Source organism: Engystomops pustulosus, chromosome 5 (genome assembly GCF_040894005.1).
Source record: "Engystomops pustulosus chromosome 5, aEngPut4.maternal, whole genome shotgun sequence".
In the NCBI taxonomy this organism is placed as follows: domain Eukaryota; kingdom Metazoa; phylum Chordata; class Amphibia; order Anura; family Leptodactylidae; genus Engystomops; species Engystomops pustulosus.
The window spans coordinates 163373037-163392895 of NC_092415.1; the positions used below are offsets into that span (position 1 = coordinate 163373037).

The following is a 19859-nucleotide window of genomic DNA, read 5'->3' on the forward strand; positions in this document are numbered from 1 at the left end:
ACACAGGGGATGGGACACTGCGCCCTGTCATAGGGTCCGGTGGCGCCATGTAAATAACAACACACGCAGATCCATGTCCCTCCCTCCAACCCCGCACCTCCCCCGTCCCCGCCATTACCGGAGAGCGGAGCAGACACTCAGGGCAGCCGCACAGTCATATCAGGTGCACGGACTCTTTTCCTGGCTCTCCCTGCTACGCCTCACTGTACTCTGCCAGCTTCCTGGGCTCCCCGACGGCTCCGGTCTGGCCCAATCACATGATCTCGATGACATCAGCGCAGATACGGGAAGTCGCTGGGCCAAAACTCCTCATCAAACACAGCTCGTTTTTTTCTACTTCTAGTTCATTACTTATGTGTCTAGTCACTGACACTGCAATGTCTGTGGGGCAGCAGTGTGTCATAGAGTCTCATACAAAATAACATACTGCATACCATATATATATATATATATATATATGTGTATATATATATATACACACACAATGGTGACATAATACTGCCTTAGTATCCTTGCTAAAACGAGGCAGCAAAGCTAAGTTGACGCCTGTGTCAGCCCCCTTTATGCCCTTTGTTGCGCAGCACCTTGCGTAATGCAAAACGAACGCTATCTATGTAGATGTATCAAAAAAAAAAAAGTAAAGTCCACAGCAGCACAATGTCCAAAGTAGAGGCCTCAGAGTTCGGGGTGGTAACCCATGTATACATAAAATCCAAAAATGAAGCTCCAGAACCAAGCAGGTAAAAGTGAATGAGAGTTTATTCCAAATCTAGCAACGTTTCGGTGTACTTGTACATGTATGCCTATGGGAAACAGAAGATTTTCCGTTCATCAACAGTACCGGGGTGTAACTACAGCAGTAGCAGTCATAGCAGCTTTTATGGGTCCCGCAGGGTCATGGGGCTGTCAGGGAAATATCCCCATATCTCGATGTGATGTGTGGTTCCAAATCATTGTATAGTACGAGCTGCTCGGTGAATCACTCAGACCTTCACATGTTTGAGAGAATTCCAATTTATTTAGGTTGCAGACAGTTTTTATAGGTTCTTGAGACAAAGGAGCCTACTGACCATACCCACATTCCAATAGCCTCTGAAAGATGATGTAACTGAAAGATGATCTGTGTACACAGGGGTGGGGGGAATGGTGCATAGGGGTCTTTTCTATCAATAGAGCCAAAGATCTTTGTATAGATACATGATATAAGAACATAATATAAAAATGGATTATATTCCCTCACAGGGCCTAGGCATCTGACCTGGCACACGAAAGAATGGAGCATGTGCACCACTACATATTTGCTACATCATACCGGTAATATGTATATAATAGTGCACATCTTCCATAGTACACAGTATGAATCTCCGTCTGGAGAAATCAAGGTTTAATCACCAGAGACGACAGGGCCTTTTTACTATGAGAATTGTCAATCTGTGGAATAGCCTGCCTCAGGCGCTGGTCACAGCACGGAAAGCAGAGAGCTTCAATAAGGGTCTAGATGCCTTTTTACACCTAAATAACATTGATGGTTATGTTATATAGAATTGTTTCCCATAAATCCCTTCCTCATCCAATCCCTTCCCTTCCTTGGTTGAACTTGATGGACAGGTGTCTTTTTTCAAGCGTATAAACTATGATACTATGATGAATCGGCAGCTCAGATAGGAAATGTTGAGAGAAGGGGAGAGCGGAACGGCAGGACTAGCGATCTCTCATCTCTAATTCCTGATGTCTACTTTCCTCATGTGGTCAGGGCTATTGGGACAGATCTGTGTAGGTGTATAAATGTATATATCAGTGCATAAATGTGTGTGTATGTGTTTATGTGTATAAAGGTGTGAGTATACAAACATGTATATTGTCTGTGGGGGTAGGGGGGCCCTATTCAGAAGTCAGCTATAAGGCCTTTCTTCTCCTAGTTACACCCCTGCTTCAGTATTTTGTTGTCAATTCATTAATGCAGATGTGAATCAGGTCTAATATTAGTATGCGGCGATCCCCCTAAGCCACACCTCCAATCACTCCCTGGCCACGCCCCAAATTTTAGCCATATTATAATAATAAAAATCATCTTAATAAAAAAAAAGAAAGAAATTATCCTCATTGGGATTTGAACCCAGAACCTGCAGTGTCCATGTACAATAATGTCACAGTGCCCCAACCAACTGAGCTATAATCTCAGTGATTAACAAGGTGTAGAATTTTGGTAACTAAGAACTATGACTACTGTTACACTGTGACACAGATTTATTGCCTTGGTATATAGGGAGGGATCTTCTCAGATTATTGTAATTATTGAGACTATTATTATTATTATGGAGATGATTATTATTATTATTATTGAGATGATTATTATTATTTTTACTATTATTAATAATCATCTCCATAATAATAAAAATACTAAAATTTATAATAATAATAGTCTCAATAATTACAATAATAATCTCTGAGAAGATCCCTCTCTATATATCAGTGCAGTAAGTCTGTGTCACAGTGTAAATGGCAGATAACATGTCTTAGTTACCAGAAATCCTCAGCTCTGTATCACTGGGCTTATAGCTCAGTTAGTTAAGCTTCTGTCTGCAGTGCACAGGGTCCCAGGTTCGAATCTCAGCCCGGCTAAAACTTTATTTAATTTAATTAAATGAAGAGCTTGTGTCTGGGGAAGCCCTGGAAACCATATATGGACAGATGCTGATCTGACCTAATGAGGTGGTCCCTGCTCTCTCTGCTAAGCCGACACTTCCCTGCCCGATGTCTGCTCTGGGGAACCCTAGGAGATGCAGTGACCATATATGGACAGATGCTGATCTGACCTGATGACGTGGTCCCTGCTCTGCGCTAAGCCCGACACTTCTCTGAAAAGGATTCCCTCCTGATGTCTGTAGAAGCCATTCTGTACTGTGAGTTCAGGCTTTCAAAGTATTTACTATGGGGACACAGCGCCGGGACACAGCGGGACCTGGGGGGAAAATCCGTGACAATCTCATAGCTGCCCGTGACGCGGGTAGAGGTAAGAAAAACGGGAAAGTCCCGTCAAAATCGGGACGGTTGGGAGCTATGCCTTTGTGGCAAGCATTTAGGATTCATGACCCTTGTTCTGGCTGGGTTTTTAAATTCCAAAAGTGGCAAAACTTGTGCATCATCCCCCACCGGGGCTTAGCCTTTCTGTAGACAGAATACCGGAGTGGCTGGCTTATGGGGCCTTGGGCACACTATGGTCACGGTGCCTGGTATTGGGACCGGAGGCCGGGTCTAAAGCCTGGCAGGTCTCCAGCAGGTGGTGTGTGCAAGAAAAATGGAGGGAGAGGCTGATGCAATAGGTTTCTCCCTGGGGCAACCCCTGAGGTGTGTAGAGGAATCCCTGGGTCATGGAGGAAGGGTAGGCTGTGATGGTGTAGCAGCCTGATCCAGTGATTACACAGAGGCACGTTGTGCAAATCAGCTTACAGTTCTTTATTCAACTTCAAACAGAAAGCAACGGCCAAACAGTAACAGCAGATTCAGCAAGCCGGAAGGTTGATGGAGATATCTGGTCTGCAGGAAGGTTGGTCACAGCCTGGTAGTAACTTCAGGCTGGGCTGGTAAAGATGGAGCTGAGTTAAGATGGAGGACCCGTGCTTCGGGGCTTTGTCTCCTGACTTGCCCTGGGAGTTAGGCAGTGGCCTGAGGTACCTCTGCTTCCTGGTATTAAGACACTGGCTGGTGCGGCTCTGCAGGAGCTGCACTCTCCTCTGCTTGCATTGATGACATGAGCTCCAAGATGGAGTCCCTCTCTCACTAGTTCTTCAGACCGGTGCTCCCGCCCACCAGAGGTTTTTATACCACCTTGGTCAGGTGGTAGCACCCTCCAACCAGCTTCAAGCTTGCTTTAACCCCTTAAGGACGCAGGGTTTTTCGGCTCATTTCTCGCTCTCCAACTTCAAAAATCCATAACTTTTTCATTTTTACGTGCAGACCTGTGTGAGGGCTTATTTTGTGCGTAACAAATTTTACTTTCCCGTAATGTTATTTATTTTAACATGCCGTGTACTGCGAAGCTGAAAAAAAATTCCAAATGTGGAAAAATTGAAAAAAACGTTCTTGTGGGCTCAGTTTTTACGACTTTCACTCTTCGCTCCAAATAACATACCTACTTTATTCTTTGGTTCGGTGCGATCACAGTGATACCAAATTTATATAGGTTTTATTGTGTTTTAATACATTTCCAAAAATTAAACGAATGTGTACAAAAAAGAAAAATTTTTTTTTGCCATCTTCTGACGCTAATAACTTTTTCATACTTTGGCGCACGGAGATGTGTGTGGGGTCATTTTTTGCGAAATGAGGCGACGTTTTCAATGCTACCATTTTGAGGTCTGTGCAACATTTTGATCATTTTTTATTTCATTTTTTATGTTATGTAAAAAGGTGTAAAAGTCGCATTTCGGACATTTGGGCGCCATTTCCCGCCTCGGAGGTCACCGCCGCCCGTAACCATTTGTATATTTTGATAGATCGGGCATTTTGGGACGCGGCGATACCTAATATGTTTGTGATTTTTACTGTTTATTATGTTTTATATCAGTTCTAGGGAAAGGGGGTGATTTGAATTTTTAATATTTTATAAATTTTTTTTATTTTTTAAGCTCTTTTTTTTCTTTTTTTTTTTCCACTAATTTTTAGACCATCTAGGGTACATTAACCCTAGATGGTCAGATCGCTCCTACCATATACTGCAATACTACAGTATTGCAATATATGGCATTTTTGCAGGTCATACATTACAATGAGCCACTTGCTCATTGTAACGAACCTGCATAAGCCATGTAGCCTCGTGTCAAAAGAAGACCCGAGGCTACCATGGTAACCGATCGCCGCCCCCCGATGGCGTTCGGGGGCGCGGCGATCGTAATAAAGATGCCGGCGCCCGCGCGCCGCCGTCTTTTAAACGCCGCCGGCGACTTTGCCGGCGACTTTGCCGGCGGCGTTGAGAGGGTTAATAGCCGCGATGGGTGCAAGCACCGACCGCGGTTATTAGCGGTGGGGGTTTTGTGCAAAATGCAAAAACCCCCACCTCTGTATGAAGAGGACTCAGCCCGTGAGCCCTCTTCATACATCCCTTATACCTACGGCGCAGAGCGTTAAGGGGTTAAATAGTATAAAGATCCTTATTGGACAACAACATTTCACATTACCAGGCAGTGGCTGCAGCTGCAATTACAAAGTTTTACAATATATAGAGACCTTCTAGAGAGGTGATCAGTCTCCCTAACAGATCCAGACATGGAGAGGGCCCTATTCGCAACTACCACTTTACCTTTGCGTTGGCAGGGTGAAGCAAAATTATAAGCTCCTCACAGTTGTATTTTCAAGGAAATTGCAACATCCCCCACCGGGGCCTAGCCTTTTCTTGGGGCCTGGAAGCAGCCGGGGGCCAGGATACTGGAGTGGAGGAGGTCACACACACTGACATCCTGCTGGCAAACATCACATTGTGGGGAGAGCTACAAGCTACAGGCAGATAAGTTCTAAAGGAGGGAGACACATCAGATCTGACAGTGTGTTGTGGCAGAGCAGAGATGTAGCATATCTAAGAATGTCATTGTGTGTATTATGCATCTCATGGATCTCATCACCTCATCTCTGATTTGTCTCATCTCTTTCTATGTTTCAGATACGAGGGCGGCACGGTGGCTGAGTGGGTAGCACTTCTGCCTTGCAGCGCTGAGGTCCTGGGTTCAATTCCCACCCAGGTCAACATCTGCAATGAGTTTGTATGTTCTTTCCGTGTTTGTGTGGGTTTCTTCCGGTTTCCTCCCACACTCCAAAAAAACATACTGTGAGGTTGTTCAGATTGTGGGCCCCAATGCTGACAGGGACCAATTTGTCATGCTTTGTGCAGCGCTGCGTGTGCGCTATATAAATAAAGAATTATTATTATTAGTCAATGTTCCTAAGTTGAATGAAAATGTACACTCACCGGCCACTTTATTAGGTACACCATGCTAGTAACGGGTTGGACCCCCTTTTGCCTTCAGAACTGCCTCAATTCTTCGTGGCATAGATTCAACAAGGTGCTGGAAGCATTCCTCAGAGATTTTGGTCCATATTGACATGATGGCATCACACAGTTGCCGCAGATTTGTCGGCTGCACATCCAGATGCGAATCTCCCGTTCCACCACATCCCAAAGATGCTCTATTGGATTGAGATCTGGTGACTGTGGAGGCCATTTTAGTACAGTGAACTCATTGTCATGTTCAAGAAACCAGTCTGAGATGATTCCAGCTTTATGACATGGCGCATTATCCTGCTGAAAGTAGCCATCAAATGTTGGGTGCATTGTGGTCATAAAGGGATGGACATGGTCAGCAACAATACTCAGGTAGGCTGTGGCGTTGCAACGATGCTCAATTGGTACCAAGCGGCCCAAAGAGTGCCAAGAAAATATTCCCCACACCATGACACCACCACCATCAGCCTGAACCGTTGATACAAGGCAGGATGGTTCAATGTTTTAATGTTGTTGACGCCAAATTCTGACCCTACCATCCGAATGTCGCAGCAGAAATCGAGACTCATCAGACCAGGCAACGTTTTTCCAATCTTCTACTGTCCAATTTCGATGAGCTTGTGCAAATTGTAGCCAGTTTCCTGTTCTTAGCTGAAAGGAGTGGCACCCGGTGTGGTCTTCTGCTGCTGTAGCCCATCTGCCTCAAAGTTCGACGTACTGTGCATTCAGAGATGCTCTTCTGCCTACCTTGGTTGTAACGGGTGGCGATTTGAGTCACTGTTGCCTTTCTATCAGCTCGAACCAGTCTGCCCATTCTCCTCTGACCTCTGGCATCAACAAGGCATTTCCGCCCACAGAACTGCCGCTCACTGGATGTTTTTTCTTTTTCGGACCATTCTCTGTAAACCCTAGAGATGGTTGTGCGTGAAAATCCCAGTAGATCAGCAGTTTCTGAAATACTCAGACCAGCCCTTCTGGCACCAACAACCATGCCACGTTCAAAGGCACTCAAATCACCTTTCTTCCCCATACTGATGCTCGGTTTGAACTGCAGGAGATTGTCTTGACCATGTCTACATGCCTAAATGCACTGAGTTGCCGCCATGTGATTGGCTGATTAGAAATGTTAATGTTAATGTTAAAGTGTTAATGAGCAGTTGGACAGGTGTACCTAATAAAGTGGCCGCTGAGTGTATATAAACCCTGTACTCTGATAATCTAAGCACATTGTCAGCACAGAGCACTACAGGGATCATAAAGTGTCTGCTTAGAGAATCCCCGCCCACAACACTGACCATCACAGGTAATAGTTTAAACAGCAATAAAACTGAGTAAAATTGTAAAGTAAGTGGTTAAAAATTATCTTTATTGTGTAAACATCACAATGGGATTAAAATTTGAGAATTTTCTTTCATGGGCAAACCCCTTTAAAGGAAATCTACCATTTGTTTTTATGCATTGTGAACCAAACATACCTTGAGAATGTTGTAGCGACACTGATGCAGAAACATATCTTATTTAATTCCTGAACCGACCTTGGGAAAGCTGGGTGCAGACTGATAAACACATTACACAGAGCTTCCTGAACTTTCCAGACAGGACTAATCAACCTGAGCTGGATGACTCATACTTCGAGCACAAAATGAGATCCAGCGTGCAACATCCAGAGGTATAAGAATTCTTATGCTTTATTGTGGATTCATAATCCCACGTATAAAATCACCATTGTAGTCACCACATGGTATATCACGGGATACAAAAGTTAGCCTGCTCCAGCCAACGAGTTTCTAGTATCATTCGACACTGTTAGTCATGGGTATTGGTGTGAACGCTGTGTGAATGTTATGTGCAATGCAAACCAGAACTCGTGTTAGTTCCGCGGATGAAAGTGAAAAAATGTGGCTTCACAAAGCGTTCCACCAAATGGAGAAATGCAACAAGATATTCATACATTAAGATAAACATGTAAAAGAATATCACAAAAGATTGTATGAGGCATATCGTTCACTGATGAAAAATCTACCATAAATACCCTGTCGTTCATTGTGAACTATATGTACAGACATTAAGTACCTGATGATATTATGAATAAAAACAAAAACACAAAAGACATGGCTGTTTTCTGAAAAAAAAGATTAAAATGATGCCATTACTTTTGTATACATTACTGTGTTTTTAGAGTATATCACACTGTGTGTGTTCTGATGAATGAGTACGTGTGTATCGTGCCCTAACAGTTAGCTCCAATAATTATAATGCAAATGATGGAGAAACCAGGAATGTTTTATATTATTATTCTCTGTAGTGGAACATTAGTTCATTTCTGTAGTTATGACCTAGGGGGAATCTTGTTTGTAGGAGAAAAATCCAGTATGCCTCTCTGTCCAAGAGGCGTTTTTGGATATCACCACCTCTTTTATTAGGTTGTATTTTTTCAATAGCATAAGCTCTGAGGAACTCTGTTTAGCCTCCTTGGATCTCATTAAAGTGTTTGGATGCCCCTGATACTGTCTTTCTTGGTTTCCGGGAGTCCTACCGTTTTTATGTGACGTCACAGCCCTCTACACGTCTATACCACACAATGTAGCATTGTCAGCCATGGAACATCATGTCAATAAATATAGTACATATAGTGAAAACTTTATGAAAGAAACACTATGGTACCTATTAACTCATAATTTCTTTTTATCTGGCAACACATTTTATCTTCAACTTAAGGGAGTTTGTCACGGGTGCTCCCGCGATCCCTGTTCCTCCATGTGCCCCCGCTGCAGCCCCGTGCGCGCATCCCCACCTCCTATACAGCACACACGCCGCCTGTAGAAAATTTTAAGGGCCAACGCACCGCTGATTGGTACATTATACTATGTTGGGGGGTGGGGGTGGAATGCTGTGTGGTGGGAATATCAGGGAAAGTGCATATCACTGTCACCCCATTGATTATAGTGGGGTTAATTGTGCCCCAGCTTGGAACCCCATTAACTATTGGGGTGTTATTTGCACTTTTTCTCCATGATGTTAAAGGGAACCTGTCACCCCTGTTCCAAAAAAATTGAAACTAAGACAGGTTCCCATAGAGCCCTTTAGTCCTAAGGGCACCCATTTATCAACTAACACTAGCGATGCATAGAAAAGCAAAAAATCACTTTTTATTCTGTACCTGGTAACCAGAGAGAACCCAGCGAGTCCACGTGGGAGGATCACCGTGGCTCGAGTCCTCGCCCTCCTCTGTGCACATAAGCCAGCGCAAGCCTCCATCTTTCCTACGTCACGCGGCTCCCTGGCTTCCTGCTCGCTGATAAGCAATGACACAGCTAAGAGCAGCCAGTGCGCGTGCGTGGGAACTCGGCTGTGCGATGTAAGAAAAATCATACAGGAGGCGTGCGCTGGCTGATGTGCACAGAGGAGGGCGAGGACACGAGCCGCGGTGATCCTCCCACGTGGACTCGCTGGGTTCTCCCTGGTTACCAGGTACAGAATAAAAAGTGATTTTTTGCTTTTCTATGCATCGCCAGGGTTAGTTGATAAATGGGTGCCCTTAGGACTAAAGGGCTCTATGGGAACCTGTCTTAGTTTCATTTTTTTGGAACAGCGGTGACAGGTTCCCTTTAAATTGTATCTACGATGCAGGCTCCCAATGTGAACACAGGCTTATATATACCTTATAATAATAAAAAAAAATACATTAGTTTGCCAAAAATGTGAATTACATTTTTTTTCATGTTACATTCAAATAAGAATTGTAGTAAGGCTCGGGGAGAAATCTAATGATAAATCGTGATAACAATAAGCGGTAAAGTAGGTTTTCCGACATCCCATTCTGTCCCGTGTGACAGTAGGGCACCATCTATACACTTGTGTGTGGGGGGCTATCGCAGTCTCTTACTGTATGACAGGAAGTGGTCGGCGGGTGAGGGCGCCCCCTGCAGGTGACGACACGCCATGTTACTATAAGATACAACGCGCAGTGACGTCACGGGTTGCCGGGTAACGTTCTGTACACATCCTCCGCGCTGTGCGGGAGAAGTTGTTGGTCCCGGGACCCGTGATGGGAGCGGAGAGGAGCGATCAGCCGGTGCCGCTGTACCAGGGGAGATTCATAGACCGCTCCCCACATGTCCGCTCCGTGAGTATACACGATGAGAGTGATATACAGGACCTTACTACTTCATCAACTGTATTGTAACATGCTCATAGTGACGTCATGAGACTGTACAGATACAGCACACAGTTACGTCATGACTCAGTGACATAATTATAAAGGGATAATTCACACAATGATGTCACAGTACAGGAATAATATACATAGTGATGTCACAGTACAGTGATAATATAGATAGTGATGTCACAGTACAGGGATAATACACACAGTGATGTCGCAGTACAGGGATAATACCCACAGTGATGTCACAGTACAGGGATAATACCCACAGTGATGTCACAGTACAGGGATTATACCCAGAATGATGTCACAGTACAGGTATACCCACAGTGATGTCACAGTACAGGGAAAATACAGTGATGTGAAAATGCAAGGATAACACACACAGTGGGGGACATGCATCTTTTTTGCTACCGTAGTTTTTTGAGACTTTTCGTTGCAACTTTTGCTGTAGTTTTTCAAGTACACCTTGGCTGCACCTTTTGTGCGACTTTTCACTTATGTATCACTTTTTTTTGCTTATTTTTGTGACTTTTTACGCTCAAATCTGCACCTGGTCCAGGGAAGGTGCAGAGGAAATATTTTTTTTCATGGACCCTGTTTAAACATGCAAATTGGAATTATTTCACATGCTTTACATGTTTAAAAATTTGCACATAAACCTGTTGAGCATGAAAGTTTGGGTTATTTATTTTTTTAATTTCTAAATTTTTTGTAGTCACAAATGTATTGATTACTTCTAAGGGTGAGGTCACGCGTTGTGATAACACATGCATTTCCAAACACACCACAACAGTTGATCAGAGCAGATTTGCCTGATTACATTGCTGTCAACATAGCATTTACAAAACACATTTGTTAACACAATGTTTACATATATGTCAAAGCACACTTGTAAGTGATATGTAGAGATGAGCGAACATACTCGTCCGAGCTTGATGCTTGTTCGAGCATTAGCGTACTCGAAACTGCTTGTTGCTCGGAGGAATACTTCGCCCGCTCGAGAAAATGGCAGCTCCCGCCGTTTTGCTTTTTGGCGGCCAGAAACAGAGCCAATCACAAGCCAGGAGACTCTGCACTCCACCCAGCATGACGTGGTACCCTTACACGTCGATAGCAGTGGTTGGCTGGCCAGATCAGGTGACCCTGGGATAGACTAGCCGCTGCCCGCACTGCTCGGATCATTCTGTGTCTGGATGCCGCTAGGGAGAGAGCTGCTGCTGGTCAGGGAAAGCGTTAGGGTGTTCTATTAGAATAGTGTTAGGCAGGAGTGATTCTACAAGAACCCAACAGCCCTTGTTAGGGCTACAATAACGTTATACTTTTTTTTTTTTTGTTTGCTTGTGGCTGGGCTTGCTGGCACTAGTAGTGCAGCTAGTACCATATTGTGAGGAATTTGCAGGGGGACTTGCTACCGTTGTGTTTAGCTCTTAGTGACACACATATCCACCTCAAACACCAAAGTGGGAAAATTTATTAGGGGTTTGATTTCAATTAGGCACAGTCTGCCATTTACTTTTTATTTTACGTTTATTTTTTCATAACTCAGCGTCATCTCATCAGTGTGCTTTCATACTTGGCTAGAAAATAGCCATAGGAGAATCCAAACGGCTTACTTACGCCTACAATAGCGTTATATATATTTTATTTCTGGTTGATCTGCTTGTGGCTGTACTTGCTGCAGTGCATCTACTACCATATTGTGAGGAATTTGCAGTGAGACTTGCGACCGTTGTGTTTAGCGCTTAGTGACGCACATATCCATCGCAAAGACCAAAGTGGGAAAATTTATTAGGGGTTGGATTTCAATTAGGCACAGTCTGGCAGTTTCTTTTTATTTTACGTTTATTTTTTCATAACTCAGCGTCATCTCAACTGGCATAGTAGTGTGCTTTCATACTTGGCTAGAAAATAGCCATAGCAATAGGATAGCATCGTTTGGTTTTAAAAACTAAAAAACACAAAAAAAACTAAAAAACACAAAAAAACACAAAAAAGTAAAAAAAAAATTAAAGTTATAACTTTCATTTTCAAAATGTTTAACCCGAGGGCTAGGGGTAGAGGACGAGGGCGGGGACGTGGGCGTCCAACTACTGCAGGGGTCAGAGGCCGTGGTCCTGGGCGGGGTGAGACACCACCTGCTTATGAGGGAGCAGGGGAACGCCGCAGAGCTACACTCCCTAGGTTCATGTCTGAAGTTACTGGAACTCGTGGTAGAGCACTGTTGAGGCCAGAACAGTGCGAACAGGTGATGTCGTGGATTGCCGACAATGCTTCGAGCAATTTGTCCACCAGTCAGTCTTCCACGCAGTCCACCCATGTCATCGAAATCGGCACTCCTCCAGCTCCTGCACCTCAGCCTCCTCCCCCCCAGTCTGCCCCCTCCCATGAAAATTTGGCATTTGAACCGGCATACTCTGAGGAACTTTTTTCTGGACCCTTCCCACAGTCACAAACCACTTGTCCGGTTGCTGCTGAGCAATTTTCCGATGCCCAGGTTTTCCACCAGTCGCAGTCTGTGGGTGATGATGACCTTCTTGACGTAGTGGAAGAAGTATCTAAAGAGGTGTCCGACGATGAGGAGACACGGTTGTCAGACAGTGGTGAAGTTGTTGTCAGGGCAGGAAGTCCGAGGGGGGAGCAGACTGAGGGATCGGAGGATGATGAGGTGACAGACCCAAGCTGGGTTGAGAGGCCGGGTGAACACAGTGCTTCTGAGACGGAGGAGAGTCCTCGACCAGAACAGGTTGGAAGAGGCAGTGGTGGGGCCAGACGGAGAGGCAGGGCCAGAGCAGGTGCATCAGCGCCAAATGTGTCACGTAGTGAAGCTCCCGTGGCGAGGGCTCCCGCGGCGAGGGCTAGATTTTCAGAAGTCTGGAGGTTCTTTAAGGAAACACCGGATGACCGACGGACTGTGGTGTGCAACCTTTGCCAAACCAGGATCAGCAGGGGTTCCACCACTACTAGCTTAACTACCACCAGTATGCGCAGGCATATGAATGCTAAACACCCCACTCAGTGGCACCAAGCCCGTTCACCTCCGGCCGTGCACACCACTGCTCCTTCCCCTGTGTCAGCTGATAGTCAGCCCCCTGCCCAGGACCCTGGCACAAAAACCCCATCGTCGCCTCCACGATCCTCCACAGCATCCACCAGCGTTCAGCTCTCCATACCCCAGACGCTGGAGCGGAAACGGAAATATAGTGCAACCCACCCGCACGCCCAAGCCCTTAATGTCCACATCTCCAGATTGCTTAGCCTGGAGATGCTGCCCTATAGGCTAGTAGAGACCGAGGCCTTTCGCAACCTCATGGCGGCGGCCGCCCCTCGGTATTCGGTCCCCAGCCGCCACTACTTTTCCCGATGTGCCGTCCCAGCCCTGCACCAGCACATGTCAGACAACATCATCTGTGCCCTGACCAACGCCGTTTCTGACAAGGTCCACCTGACCACGGACACGTGGACGAGTGCTGCCGGGCAGGGCCACTATATATCGCTGACGGCACATTGGGTTAACTTGGTGGAGGCTGGGACCGAGTCTGACCCTGCGGCTGGTCATATACTGCCGACGCCGAGGATTGCGGGGCCTACCTCGGTCCAGGTCTTTCAGGCCTACTATGCCTCCTCCTCCTCCCACCCCTCCTCCACCTCCTCCTCCGAACTACTATCCGTGGGCATGGCGCCATCAGTCGCTAGCTCTAGGCACAGCAGCAGTGCCGTCGCTAAGCGACAGCAGGCGGTGCTCAAACTGCTGAGCCTAGGCGATAAAAGGCACACCACCCAAGAGCTATTACAGGGCATCACGGCGCAGACTGATCTGTGGCTGGCACCGCTGAACCTGAAGCCAGGCATGGTTGTGTGTGACAACGGCCGTAACCTGGTGGCGGCTCTGCAACTCGGCAGACTGACACATGTGCCATGCCTGGCCCATGTGTTAAATCTGATAGTTCAGCGTTTCCTCAAGACATACCCCAATCTGTCTGATTTGCTCACGAAGGTGCGCCGCATCTGTGCGCATTTCAGGAAGTCCAGCACAGATGCTGCCACTCTCAGGGCAGCGCAGCGCCGCCTCCAACTGCCCGCTCACCGACTGTTGTGCGACGTGCCCACGAGGTGGAATTCAACACTGACCATGTTATCCAGAGTTTACCAGCAGCGCAGAGCGATTGTAGACTGCCAGATGTCAACTTCCACCAGAACTGGTAGTCAGGTCAGTCAGCTTCCTCAAGTCTACAATGAGGAGTGGACGTGGATGTCTGATATCTGTCAGGTGCTGAGTAACTTCGAGGAGTCAACACAGATGGTCATTGGCGATGCCGCCATCATCAGCCTCACCATCCCGCTGCTTGGCCTGTTGAAAAACTCTCTGATCAGCATGAAGTCGGAAGCTTTGCGCTCGTCACAAGAGACGGGGGAAGAAGATTCCCTTGTTGATAGCCAAAGCACCCTTAGGTCTGTTTCTCAGCGCATATCGGAGGAGGTGGAGGTGGAGGAGGAAGAGGAGGAGAATGTTGGCGAGACACAAGAGGGGACCATTGTTGAGTCCTTCACTGTTCAGCGTGTATGGGCAGAAGAAGAGGAGTTGGAGGAGTTGGAGGAGGAGGAAATGGACAGTCAGGCCAGTGAGGGGAGTGAATTCTTACGCGTTGGTACTCTGGCGCATATGGCAGATTTCATGCTAGGCTGCCTATCCCGTGACCCTCGCGTTCAAAGAATTTATTCCAGCACCGATTACTGGGTATTCACTCTCCTGGACCCACGGTACAAGCAAAATCTTTCCACTCTCATCCCTGGAGAGGAAAGGAGTGTGAGAATGCATGAATACCAGCAGGCCCTGGTGCACAAGCTGAAACACTATTTCCCTTCTGACAGCGCTAGCGGCAGAGTGCGTAGTTCTGCGGGACAAGTAGCGAGGGAGAGTAGGCGAGCAGGCAGCTTGTCCAGCACTGGCAAGGGTACGCTTTACAAGGCTTTTGCCAGCTTTATGTCACCCCAGCAAGACACTCACCTGTCCCCAGTCTCGGCAGAGTAGGGCTGATCTTTACAGAAAGATGGCGAGGGAGTACGTAGCTGACCATACCATCGTCCTAAATGATCACACAGCTCCCTACAACTACTGGGTTTCAAAGCTGGACATGTGGCACGAACTGGCGCTGTACGCCTTGGAGGTTCTTGCCTGCCCTGCCGCTAGCGTGTTGTCCGAGCGGGTTTTCAGTGCAGCTGGTGGCATCATCACCGATAAGCGTACACGCCTGTCGACTGACAGCGCTGACAGGCTGACGCTTATTAAGATGAATAAAGCCTGGATTTCTCATAATTTCCAATCTCCACCAGGTGAAGGAAGCTCAACCTGAATAATTTATCCACTCCTCCTCCTCCTCATTTTCCTCCTTCTCCTCCTCTTTGTACACTAAAGCAGAGGAAACTGGCTATTTTTTGACAGGGCCCACTGGCTCTAGCTATAGTACTTTATGCATTTAATTTTTCTGGAGGGCCACCTACCCGGTCCTCTGTTTTAAACAATTTTTGGGAGTGCCACATACAGGCACTCAATCTATTCAATTTTTCTGGAGGGCCACCTACCTGCTCCTCTGGTTTGAAAACTTTTTTGGACTGCCACATACAGGCACTCAATCTATTTCATTTTTCTGGAGGGCCACCTACCTGCTCCTCTGGTTTGAAAACTTTTTTGGACTGCCACATACAGGCACTCAATCTATTTCATTTTTCTGGAGGGCCACCTACCTGCTCCTCTGGTTTGAAAACTTTTTTGGACTGCCACATACAGGCACTCAATCTATTTCATTTTTCTGGAGGGCCACCTACCTGCTCCTCTGGTTTGAAAACTTTTTTGGACTGCCACATACAGGCACTCAATCTATTTCATTTTTCTGGAGGGCCACCTACCTGCTCCTCTGGTTTGAAAACTTTTTTGGACTGCCACATACAGGCACTCAATCTATTTCATTTTTCTGGAGGGCCACCTACCTGCTCCTCTGGTTTGAAAACTTTTTTGGACTGCCACATACAGGCACTCAATCTATTTCATTTTTCTGGAGGGCCACCTACCTGCTCCTCTGGTTTGAAAACTTTTTTGGACTGCCACATACAGGCACTATCCAAATTAAATTGTCTCCATAGCAGCCTCCACACGTTGTCTCCATTGCTACCTCCAAAAGTCGTCCATATAGCTGCCTCCATACATCGTCCCCTTATCAAACGAGGTGTGTCAGGGAGAAATTTGGGTTGTTTTCATGGATTCCACATCAAAGTTGTTAACTTTGTCGCCACCCTGCTGTGTTATCCACAAAATATACTGGCAAACTTTTACCATTTAGGGATATTATTTCAGCGCTTCTTGCGCATCTGTTTTCATTCCCCTCACCCGCCATATCCCAAACTTATAAGAACGCTACTACACTTAACTTGGTGCACGCTGGGACCGAGTCTGACCCTGGGGCTGGTCATATACTGCCGACGCAGAGGATTGCGGGGCCTACCTCGGTCCAGGTCTCAAAGGCCTACTATACCTCCACCTCCTCCTCCGAATTACCATCCGTGGCCATGGCGCCATCAGTCGGTAGCTCTAGGCACAGCAGCAGTGCCGTCGCTAAGCGACAGCAGGCGGTGCTCAAACTGCTGAGCCTAGGCGATAAAAGGCACACCGCCCAAGAGCTATTACAGGGCATTCCACATCAAACTTGTTAACTTTGTCGCCACCCTGCTGTGTAATCCACAAAATATACTGGCAAACTTTTATCATTTACCGATATTATTTCAGCGCTTCTTGCGCATCTGTTTACATTCCTTTCACTCGCCATATCCCAAACTTATAAGAACGCTACTACACTTGATCTTATACAAAAGGTTCTTAGAAGTGCTGTTTGGGGAGTAGCCTAGAGACAGGGGCTTGGATTGGCGAAAGCTCGCCTGGAAGCGGAGCGCCAGCTCCATCCCAAGATCCAACTAACATAGTTTTAAGTGCAGCACCTTTAATCTACTACTAGTTCACTGCCTCCATAATAATAATAATAATCTTTATTTATATAGCGCCATCATATTCCGTAGCGCTTTACAAATCATAGGAAACAAATACAAATGTAATGTAACAGAGCACAACATTTGTATGGAACAACAGGAGTGAGGTCCCTGCTCGCCAGAGCTTACGGTTTATGAAGATGATGGGGTAACACGAGGTAAAAGAATTTTTAATGGTAAAGCCATTCTTCTTAGGGAATAGAACAAAATATAATAAATGGAATTGCTGTCGCTTGAACCACTCAGCCGTCACCAGGTCCAGGGTGAATGGGACTGCAGAGAAGTCTGGTGCCTGTTGGTTGCTGGATAACAGATGGGAGGACGACACAGGACGGGTTAGTAGAAGAGTTAAAACTTCATGCAGTTAATGAGTGTTATAGGCTTGCCTAAAGAAATGGGTTTTAAGAGCACGTTTGAAACTTTGGAGGTTAGGTATTAGTCTGATAGTCCGGGGCAGAGCATTCCATAGAATTGGTGCAGCTCTAGAGAAGTCTTGGAGACGCGAGTGGGAGGTCCGCACTAGGGTAGAGGTTGATCTAAGATCACTGGCGGATCTAAGAGCACGGGTTGGGCGATAGACTGAGATAAGAGAGGAGAGGTAGGGGGGTGCAGCATTATACAGAGCTTTATGGATGAGGGTTATTATTTTAAACTGTATTCGAAAGGAGACTGGCAGCCAGTGCAGCGACTGGCATGAACTGTAGGCATACATGGTCCCCTTATCAAACGAGCTGTGTCAGGCAGAATTTTGGGTTGTTTTCATGGCTTCCACAACAAACTTGTTAACTTTGTCGCCACCCTGCTGTGTAATCCACAAAATATACTGGCAAACTTTTATCATTTACCGATATTATTTCAGCGCTTATTGCGCATCTGTTTACATTCCCCTCACCCGCCATATCCTAAACTTATAAGAACGCTACTACACTTGATCTTATACAAAAGGTTCTTAGAAGTGCTGTTTGGGGAGTAGCCTAGAGACAGGGGCTTGGATTGGCGAAAGCTCGCCTGGCAGCGGAGCGCCAGCTCCATGCCAAGATCCAACTAACATAGTTTTAACTGCAGCACCTTTAATCTACTACTAGTTCACTGCCTCCATACATGGTCCCCTTATCAAACGAGCTGTGTCAGGCAGAATTTTGGGTTGTTTTCATGGCTTCCATGTTAACTTTGTCGCCACCCTGCTGTGTAATCCACAAAATATACTGGCAAACTTTTATCATGTACCGATATTATTTGAGCGCTTCTTGCTCACCTCCTTTGGTTCCTCTCTGCCACCCATTGGTTTGAAGCCTGAGTCCATTTAGGGTATGTCACCATGACACTCTCTAGCCTGCTGCCGCTGCCTCTGCATGCCGTCCCCTATAGTGTCAGGGTCAATTATTGCATGTTTTAGATGCTATCTAGCTTCATTCTGTCACTCTGTCATGGCCATGCTGTTGCCCATAATTTTGGCATAATGGTGCGATTATGCAGCCTCAGAGGCATCCATGCATGCTGCCCCTGCTGTTTCCTGTCCATTTCCGTGGTGTTTCCATCCTTTTCTGAGGTTCCCAGGTGTTTGGCCAAGCTTCCCTGTGCAGAGCCTTGGTCCCCTTGAAAAATGCTCGAGTCTCCCATTGACTTCAACGGGGTTCGTTATTCGAGACGAGCACTCGAGCATCGGGAAAAGTTCGTCTCGAATAACGAGTACCCGAGCATTTTAGTGCTCGCTCATCTCTAGTGATATGTTAACATGAGTGTTAACATCTTGTTAACATATGTATTTTGTTAACACACACTGTAAATCAGCAAATTTCCTCTTCTCAGCTACTGCTACTACTCAGCTAAAAAGTAGTGTCCACTCCTGTACCTAAACCCCCTCATATGGCTTGTGCCCATGTGGACACAAAAAATCTCAAAGAAAGCCAAAAGTTGCTCATGCCAGGATAGGAAAAACTAAACATGTATCACAAGAAAAAAGATGCAAAAAAGACCTTCCAAATGTCTCAAGTATAAACCAAAGGAAAAAAAACTAAGATACACGTACCCGGTGATGTCACAATACAGGGATAATACACACAGCAACATCACAGTACAGAGATAATACCCTTAATGATGTCAGAGAACATGCACAGTAATGTCACAGTACAAGGATAATACACAGTTATGTCACAGGACACCATAGACAAAGTTGCACCTGTGGAACGACCTGGTGGTATCACGCTGCAACAAGTCCAACCCGCTTTGCGGCAGTCTCTGGTGAAAACCAAGTATTACTTAGATCACGGTCCCAAGTGTCCAGTCCACTACCCCTGCAGCCTGACAATTATTCCATGAATTATTTCGTAATATAACAATGTAGTGGTTGGAGTTTCCCTGTCATTGACTTTGATTATTTTTCTCATACAAAGGTTTTATTGTATTTTTCAAACATCATAAAACAATAAACATACAAAAGAAATGGACCAGAAGCACAAACAATAGTGAGAACAAGCTTATGGAATAAATGTGAGGACTGCATACAGGAGCTGGGATAAGTGTAGGTCACATCAAATAAGGAGTCCTGACAATATGTGATACTCGCCATGATAAAAACACACAAAAACACAAGGAAAGTGTGTGTGGGGGGGTAGGGTAGTCTTACTCCGTAGACGGTGTGTGGTGGTGAAATTGAGACAGTGA

General features: G+C 45.9%; 2 protein-coding genes across 3 annotated transcripts in view; one reads left to right on the top strand and one right to left on the bottom strand.

Moving 5' to 3' along the window:
• Positions 1-281, bottom strand: part of RAB5A (RAB5A, member RAS oncogene family) — a 33942-nt gene extending 33661 nt beyond the window's left edge. Inside the window, exon 1 of the mRNA XM_072153649.1 lies at positions 119-281. The gene's annotated coding sequence lies outside the window, so the exon portion shown is untranslated. The remainder of the gene's footprint in view (positions 1-118) is intronic.
• A 9671-nt stretch (positions 282-9952) lies between these two features.
• Positions 9953-19859, top strand: part of EFHB (EF-hand domain family member B) — a 31485-nt gene continuing 21578 nt past the window's right edge. Inside the window, exon 1 of one of the 2 annotated variants that reach the window (XM_072153651.1) lies at positions 9953-10121. In XM_072153651.1, coding sequence (XP_072009752.1) covers positions 10044-10121 — 78 coding nt within the window. In that variant the 5' untranslated portion in view covers positions 9953-10043. The remainder of the gene's footprint in view (positions 10122-19859) is intronic. The other variant, XM_072153650.1, reaches the window with a different exon arrangement.